This window comes from Taudactylus pleione, unplaced genomic scaffold (genome assembly GCF_031769625.1).
Source record: "Taudactylus pleione unplaced genomic scaffold, aTauple2 ptg000367l, whole genome shotgun sequence".
Lineage (NCBI taxonomy): Eukaryota > Metazoa > Chordata > Amphibia > Anura > Myobatrachidae > Taudactylus > Taudactylus pleione.
The window spans coordinates 2,904,580-2,913,931 of NW_028284768.1; the positions used below are offsets into that span (position 1 = coordinate 2,904,580).

General features: G+C 38.8%; 1 protein-coding gene across 7 annotated transcripts in view; it reads left to right on the forward strand.

Annotated features, from left to right (window-relative positions):
• Positions 1–3,996, forward strand: part of LPIN1 (lipin 1) — a 208,383-nt gene extending 204,387 nt beyond the window's left edge. For all 7 annotated transcript variants that reach the window (XM_088444612.1, XM_088444618.1, XM_088444614.1 and 4 more), the window contains one exon: positions 952–3,996. In XM_088444612.1, the coding sequence (XP_088300738.1) occupies positions 952–1,111 (160 nt within the window). In that variant the 3' untranslated portion in view covers positions 1,112–3,996. The remainder of the gene's footprint in view (positions 1–951) is intronic.
• Positions 3,997–9,352: the final 5,356 nt, after the last annotated feature.

Genomic DNA, 9,352 nt, shown 5'->3' on the forward strand with positions numbered 1-9,352 from the left:
TGCTTTCAGCTTATTATTCAGTATATACAGTATATATAGCAGCAGCATCATGCAGCACGTTACAGTCAGATAAATGTGTTGTATTGTGACTCCCACGTGTAGATTGAGAGCATATATTTACTCCTTCATGTCAGTTCCCCATTGGAATAAAGAGGACTTGTGGAGTTATTGCCCATAGTAACCAATCAGATTGTAGCTATCATTTTGTAGAATGTACTAGATAAATGATAGCTGTAAACTGATTGGTTGCTTTGGGTAACACCAGTTGTTTTCTCTAGGTTTGATAAATCTCCCTATTAGGCTGTAAAGGACTGATGTGAATGAGTAAATATTATCTTCAGCTACAGGTCACATGGGTGTGCTTTAGCCTGTTAAAAGTTTCTGTTTGGTTGCTATGGGTTACAGTTCATGTACCAGTTTTTAGAAATATCCCCCATTATTTTCCTTTATCCTAATATTCCGGTAAATCTCCTGAACATCTTCGTGTTTTAGAAGCTCATCTACCACTGGGAAGGAACACTCCATTGAGATACTATGACAATGAATATTACTTTGTTTGTGACCTCGACACACTGGACTGTCTCTCTATTTCTCTCTCTGAGGGGTCTATTTACTAGGCAGTGTTAGGAGACAGAGTGAAAAGTGATAAGGTGCCAGCCAATCAGCTCCCAACTGTCATTTCACAGGCTGTGTTTGAAAAATGACAGTTGGCAGCTGATTGGCTGGTACCTCATCACTTCCTAATCACTTTTCACTCTTTCTCCTAACACTGCTTAGTAAATAGACCCATGATTATGTTGTGTCCTGTATTTCCTGATGCTCTGCTGCAGGATGTGCTTTGCTTTGTGCCTATATATAGCTCCCGCCATTGAGCTGTCGATGCTAGAACCGGTCTGACTTGGTAAAGTGCACTCTGGAACTCACGGTACATCTGTATCTCTCTTGTTTCAGCTACGTCCGGCTCTGCGAGGTGGTGGATCACGTCTTCCCCTTGTTGAAGAGAAGCCATTCCTCAGACTTCCCTTGCTCAGACACTTACAGTCAGTTCACATACTGGAGAGAGCCTTTACTCCCTTTCGAAAACCAAGATATTCACCCTACGGCTTCATAAAGACAAAATCCATATGACTATTTATTGTATCTGCAACATTTCAGCCTTCTCCAGTCTTTCAGCCTCACTCGGAGAAAGGAGACTAAAATAATTATCTGGACTTGATCTAATCCACGTGGGATTATTTCTCCTATTCTCTTGGAAGTTTATATAGACTGGTGTTCTTCAGAGAAATGTATTGATTGACATGAGTAATTTGTGCTCTCTACTACATGGCTGGAGGGCTGCACGAGGTCCTGTAATACAGAACTCTGCGCGCACCCACCTCCCCCACACACAAGGCTTCCATGGGTTCGGTTTCCATCGGAGAAAGGAATCCAGGCTATGAAATCCTACAATGTGAAGAAGGATGTAATTTAAAACCGTTCGACCATTGTTTTCCCAAGTTATCAGTGTATTTCTTAAGGTGGAAGACAGGGTTTATTTATTATTTGCCAGCTCCATTATACGAACTTCCTTTTGCAGATAACACTCGCTGGTAATAAGGCACATGTTAAAGTGCTCTCTGTATTTTCCATTGAAGGACTTTGGATTGCAACGTCATAGTGAATTTTTAATAGTTTAGAAAACAAAAAAACAGATATACACAAATGCAGTTACTAAAACTACATTGTGGTCTGGAGTGTGGAACATCTTATTGTCTGGAACCCTTACTATGAAAGGGGATCTCCAGCCTTCAGAGGCTTTGGTTACCATATATAGGGGTGTGTGTACTAAGCAGTGAAAAGTGATAAGTCTCTGATAAGTGCCAGCCAATCAGCTCCCAACTGTCATTTTTCAAACACAGCCTGTGACATGGCAGTTGGGAGCTGATTGGCTGGCACTTATCACAGACTTATCACTTTTCACTCTGTCACTTATCACTGCTTAGTACATAGACCCCTTAATATTTTTTGTCCTTAGATATAACAACGCATAACTCTGTGTTTGTACATTGAATACAATTGCATCTACACATCAAATCTGTTGCAGCTAGTATTGTAATTTGACTAAAGGTGGAGTTACCCTTTAAAATAAAGTCTAAATCATAGATTGCAGTTTTGCAATAGATTTAAAAAAAAATATGATTGACACCTGAAGGAAGCCATTTATACGTGCTTTTTTTTAGGTAGAACAGATGAGTTTAATTTCCTCGCTCACATGTGGCATGTTGCAGTTTTCATGTCCAGAAGTGAAGTATTTAAAATACCGGCCGACATTGCACTATAGTAAATGTAGCACTTATTACTATATTTATAGGCCCACAGATTGTTACATGCTGTTGTTTCTATTCAAATCATCCTGTTTGCTGACTTCGCCACCTGCCAGGAAAATTTACCTAGTAACGTGACGTAAAGGCTTAGCAACGTCCCAAAGAGCAAGAGACGGTTTAGTCAGCTCTAGTCTGCTAACATCATACCATACCAGTCTGCGGCAGTGCGCAACGTGGGGTGTAATAGTGTGCATTGTCAGTATTAAGGCAGCTGATCCACCTGATCCTGTCCAGAGCTGCAAGAGACTCGTGAAAAGCTACCAGTCATCAGTTGGTTTCCATTTTCATCCATTATACATTGGTACTGGTTTAGTGTAAACTAACACTTCAACTGATTCGCAGCAAAAGGAATTGATATCTGACATCAGCCAAAACATCGGTGTCCAGTGCAAAACACTGGTCTCCGGGGGGTATATTTACTAAAGATCGATTTTGGATTCTGTCTGATGTGCCATTCGATTTTGGTTCGATTTCCAATCGATTTTGATTGAAGATTTACTAAAACCAAAATTGAATGTCAAATAGAACAGAAAATGGAATTTCACTCAAAATCGAATATACTGTAGGTAAAACTTCAATGTTTTCCCATAGTCAAATATAGGATCCCTTCATTTACTAACATTTGATTTGCAAATCCAACTCAAAATCCAACTTCAAATCCCCAAATGAATAGAATAATGAGAGACCATCAATTTGAGCATCTAAACACCATTCTTTTGGCTGGAAATTGATTGTGATGCCTTTTTAAAAGTTCCCAAAAGCATGTGGGGCAGTCTGGCTGTAGGAATAAAGCCTGCTCAAAGCTATGCTGTGCTGTGCACATACCTGCGGTATCAGGGGCGTAATTAACTCTTTGGGGGCCGCATAGCAAAGATGCGCACAGGCCCCCCTCCATGGTGGTGTTCAGCCGACATAGCCAGGCAAACTAAAAAAACTGATTTAAAAACAATTATGTGCACATGTATGCAGTATATATTTAATTATATAAACATATGTATTTAAGATGAGCATATTCTATTTATGAAGAAATTATAAATCCCCTTCACTTTTGCACAGGTGTTTCCAACTTTTTCCCCTGTTAATTAGTGTGCATGTGATACATTTGGCCCAATGAGAAGTAATGAGAAAATTGAAAATCGAATGCAATATCGAATATTCGTAAATGAGAGATTTGTTAAGGGATTTTGCAGTTCGATTTAAATTCGATTTCAGTCGATTTTATAGATTCCTGAAATCTGATACCAAATCGAACTTTAGTAAATTTACCCCCAGACTGCGATATGCTGTAAGGGACAGTTTGCATACTGGTCCCTTGGCTGGTAGTCCCCCGCACCCTGTGAAATCTAATTAATTTGAATTTTTTTTTTTTATTGTCTTACTTTGTAAAACAACCTAACATTTAAGAGTTTATCCATAGGCTTTGATTTTGCTGTGCAAACATATGCCCCTATTCATCAGATTTGCAGTTACTGTATCATATATGCATTACCTATCTATACAGGATTCCATATCAAAGAAATGGAATGTCGTTGGACTTTATATTCTTTCTAAGAAAGAAAAGCCTTGGGCCAGTTACACAAGTAATGCTGGTTCTGTTTAAAAAAGAAATAAAACAAAATTAAGTTTTTATTCACCTATATACTCCTATATTTTTTTATTGTGTATTTGATGACGAGAAGATGTATTGATGTGCAAGCAGTGTTGTTTTGTCATGTTTGCATTGTTACTGAGTATATAGAATTGGGATTGATGAGCGGGTTTATTGTGCTAATGATGTTGTTACTGGAATGTTGTGTTTAATATGCACTGTATATATTACCACCACTTAAAGCGATCACACCTTTATGTCATATGGATATATTAAGGTTAGGCTAAATAATTAGAAGAAAGATATGTTCTACGGAGCTGTTCAGCTTTTTTTATACATAGATATTTTTAGAGCTCATAGTAAGAACAAACATTAACGGTGCATATTCTATTCGATGCACTTCTGTAAAGTAGATGTGAAAGTGACACAGTTTGCCTATAACATACATTGTGCTATCCCTAGATTGTAATGGCTTACAGCCTGCAGGTGTGTGACCAGGGTTAGCCCATTGGGAAAAACTCAACAGTCACACATAGAACATAATGCCACTGATATTATAACATAGGTATAGTCTATAAAATCCGAGATGCAGTGAATCAGAGATTAATTTTGGGATTCAGCAAAAATTAATAGTATTTAACTCGTACATAGATTTTTCACTTGCCAGAGCCAATATTAATGATACAGGCTTAATATTTAGGCATCTGCTGCCTAATTTTAATATACAGCTAGATATATAATATTACAAAAAAAGTGCAAAGGTTTGCATACATTGAGGGAATGTAAGGCATTTGTGATTTGAATTAATTTTGTTAGGCAAATGCGTGTAAGCTCTGCCTTAAATACTACAGCACCGTCAGTGTCTGTGTGCTGTAACACTGTGTCCTTCAGAAGCCTTGTAAATATTAGATCCTGGGAAACCTGGCATAGTAAATATGGTAGAGCTCTTCTTGTGTATTTTAAATCAAATTGGCATACTAACCCAGCCCAGGAAACCAATCTTTGAAAGTACTGGACCAATAGAATTACACAATAGATGCTGTTGAAGTTGGTCCTTTGTTTGAATTGAAGCAAAATAATAATCAAAAGTTGACCACTGGCTATGGCAGAAGTGGTATTATTAGAATGTTCCATTATAGGTGTGAAATCAGAAATGTAGCCACTTACAAATAAGTTTTCTTTCCCATAGTACTTTAAATCCTGGTGCAAAATGGTCGAAAAATCGACGCACTTGCCATATTGGAACCCATTACTATTGTCCCTCTGTCTTTGAATCTATTAGAAGATGCTAATAGCGTGTGCCTTTTATTTGAATCAGTTACCGAAAGCAGTAGCTTGCATTTAGCTGCACAGCCAAAGTAGATTCAATACTAAACATCTTGGCATTTATTTACTAAAACCTCTAAAGTGAACAAGTGTTGCCTCATAGCAGCCAATCAGATGCTAGCTATCATTTATCTAGTACATTCTAAAAAAATTATAGCATCTGATTGGTTGCTAGACTTAACACCCCAACGTTTCCCTTTTAGATGGTTTTGATACATGCCTTAGTGTTCTGTCAAGGTGTGAGAAGTTTTATTTTAGTTTCAAATTTCTATTAAAAGTTAAAGCCAGCAAGATTATCTTAAGTTATATGCAAAATTAATAATTCTTTTTTCAGCTAGCTACTATACAGTATTGATAAGCCGTTGTATGAGCCAAGTTTGATTTAAGTTTTAATTGCTTGATTTTTGTTTCAGTCCTGGAAGACTTTAACTTTTGATTGAACATGTGTTATTGACTGTTACTTATACAACATGTTTCATTTCTACCCCTTTTTGGAGGATGAGTTTGATGGGAGTTACATTTTAATGCATTTTATGACTGTTTGGTCAATGTTACCCATGCTAGCCACATACCATGCCTTACTGCACAAGTAGCCTGTTATTGACTAAACTTAGTGCTAGGTCTAGCAATGATCCTGTCGGAAGTCATGCTGGAAAATGCATTCAACAGATGACCATTAGCTGCCTGTGTGTATGGACATCTGACTGCAGCCAGAGCCGTAACTAGACTTTTTGGTGCCCTGTGCCAGAAAGAACATTGGCGCCCCCCTCATTTTTCAAAGGGACATAATGCACCCAAAGAAGGGGAATGGCCTCATGGGGAAGGGCCAGGGAAGAGATAGGAGAGGCCAGGAGATGCTGGTGATGAAATAAGAGGAAGCTACAAGCAAGAATGATAATAAACCAAAAATTGAAATGCCCAAACAGCGCCCCCTGATCTGTGGTGCCCTGTGCGATGGCACCAGCCGCACTACCCTAGCTACGGCCCTGACTAGCAGTAATACGGATGCTTGCTAACATTTGCTGATCAACTTGACCTTGTCCAATGTGTTTACAAACATTCGGGCTAAGCAGCAGGATTGACCTATGTACAGTGCACTTAAGCTAGACATGGTGTGCGCTGATTTCGCCTTTGGGCCGAATTCAATCAGAGGTGAAAAGTCGCGGACGGCGAAAAGCTTTTGCCGCTGCAATCTTTTCGCCTCATTCTCCTGTCTGGAGGCGAAGTTTTTGCGTACTTTCACTACGCGCGCTCCCGCTTTTCGCCCTATTCAATTGCAAAACAGGCGAAATTGCTGATGTGCGGATGCAGCGAATGGAGAAACTAGCGAATAGGACAGCTTATTTTGGTGAAATCAGTCTGTACCCCATAAAAAGCCTAACTGACCCTGGAAATCATTATAGAAGATTATAGAAGTGTATCAATAGCCCTAATAAAAGTATTTTGGGTTCTTTAATTGAGTCAAAGGACTGTTATATGCATATTTGCATAAGTGTGGAAAAATGATCTAAATAAATTTAATTTGGAAAAATTGCTGTACTTAAATTGGGGGTACGTGTAAATGGGTGCAAGTATATTTTTGGGTCTGTAAAGTGCCTTTAAAAAAAAAAAAAAAAACTAAAAAAACACCTGCTGCAGCCACCTGCCATTCTAAAAACACCTGTCCCATCCATACAGCACCCAAAAATACCTGTCTCAGTACTTTATACCCATTTTCAAACACTTTAAATTTTCACCCCAAAAATGACATGACTTTTGTAGGGGGAATTAGGATATATATATTTTTTTATTTTTGCCTACTTATTCTATAGGTGTGGGGGGGGGGGGGTGCAAAGGGTTCTGAACCAAGTCCCCACATAGCCTAAAATAGGGATTTTGCACATTTTTCACCTACCTCTGGGTGGTGAAACGTTTACCTGTATTTTTGCCTATGGACTTTTTGCGCCTGCGAAAACTTCCTGGAATTGAATCGGGCGATACGCTGGAATGTGGCGAAAAAACATCACATCGGCGAACGCTTTTCACCGATTGCGGCTTTTCGTCTCTGATCGCCTTTGTATCACTATTCCCTATTGTAAATGGATCTCTTGCACACACAGTATTAGAGAATATGTGGGGTAGAACAGCCTGCGCCACATTATCTCAGCTGTGACTGGCATTGTTCTCAGTCAGTTGTTAAGATGTAACTCCTGTGCAAAGCCATTGTCTCCCATTAATTGCAGGTGGCCATCTGTTTTTTTAGTAAATGACAATGATAAAATATTCATACATTTTAAATACCATGATTTTAAAGAGCACAGAGAACTAAGTAAGACAAGAGAGTACATACCGTCTTTAATCAGTCTAAGGGGTCTATTTACAAAGCAGTGTTAGGAGACAGAGTGAAAAGCCATAAGAAAGTGATAAGGTGCCAGCCAATCAGCTCCCAACTGTCATCTCACAGGCTGTGTTTGAAAAATGACAGTTGGGAGCTGATTGGCTGGCACCTTATCACAGACTTATCACTTTTCATTCTGCCTCCTAACACTGCTTAGTAAATAGACCCCTAAGTCCCATGTGTACAGAGATCTAGGAGAGCGTAGATCACAATGCCAAATACTGACATATGCATTCTGTTGTAATTGTATGTATGTAGAGCTATGATTGGAGCTAAAGTTTTGATTGATGTGTAGGTTGTTTAAGACAAATATACTGTAATAAAAGTACATTGGTTGCAAAAAAAAAGAACCCTGTGTTTTATTTGTTCACGCAGATATTGGGAATGATCGCTGTACAGAATTTGATTGTGAGATTATGTAGATGACTTTTTCAGATTAACCATTCATTGTGATTAAATGATTCACAAAATGTAGCGTGTAGTCTCCACGACGGGGGAGGGAATGTACGTAATTAATAGCTGTGACGAATTACAGCTAGTTATCGTTAAGCGTTAATTGAAATTTGGGCTATGTTAAGACTTACCCACTGAAATCGCATATAAACATTATACTTCGTGAATGCTTTTGATATGTGGTTCATCTGCAGCTGCCACAAGACAGCCCAGACTGACTCCCTGCTAGACTGGAAGCCAGCCGCGGTCTAGATAACCTAAATCCCACCACAGGAGCAAGCACAGACTGGGTAAAACAGGGCTGTAGCTGTTAGGAAGTGGGGGCGTGCCAAAACAAAGTTATTCCTCCCACACTAAAAAATGCATTTGGGTACCAGGGTATTGTTACCACTTCAGTTGTCCCAGTTCAATGGTAAGGGACCCTTTAAGACCCTATTGCATACACTATGCACAAATCGTAAAAGCATGTTAAATACACTTTTTTTTTTTTTAAATGAGAGCTCCCCTTATTCTCACCACCTTTCCCTGCTTTTGATAACGCGAAGATTAACAGAATAGTGTGTTCTGTTTTTTTTTTCTTGCAAAGATTAATATAATTTCAATGGCCTATTCATTTAATTGCTCTATTCATTTCAATGGGGTTTTCACATGCTGCTCCAGCATTTTTTTAAATTAATAGGCTTTTGGAAAGAGTAGGCCGTTCTCATGAATGGCCAAAATGCTTGTTAAACTGCTCATGTTAACACCTAGGGGTATATTTACTAAAGTGAGAGTTTTTAGAAGTGGAGATGTTGCCCATAGCAACCAATCAGATTCTACTTAACATTTAACTAGCACCCTCTAGAAGATAATATCTAGAATCTAATTGGTTGCTATGGGCAACATCTCCAATTCTAAAAACTCTCACTTTAGTAAATTTACCCCTTGTATGTATGTACAGTACACAATGTGCTTTCAAGGAGATCACTGACTTTTTTAAATGCAGAGACACACTTTGAACTCAAAATGGTGCAAGGTACACAGTGCAGGAATATGCAATGTCTTCAGAAATATGCAGATGGCATAGAAGATGGCAAAGAGTCTAGCACCGTATCATTCATGCCATGCTTCTGAAGACATCTCTGGAAATATGGCACTGCTAGATGGGTAACTTCAGACAGGTAACCATTGCCCATGGGCCCCTTACTTGCTTAAATACCTTGTAGTCATGCTGTTGATTCTGAGTATAGAGCTGTAACTGTCACA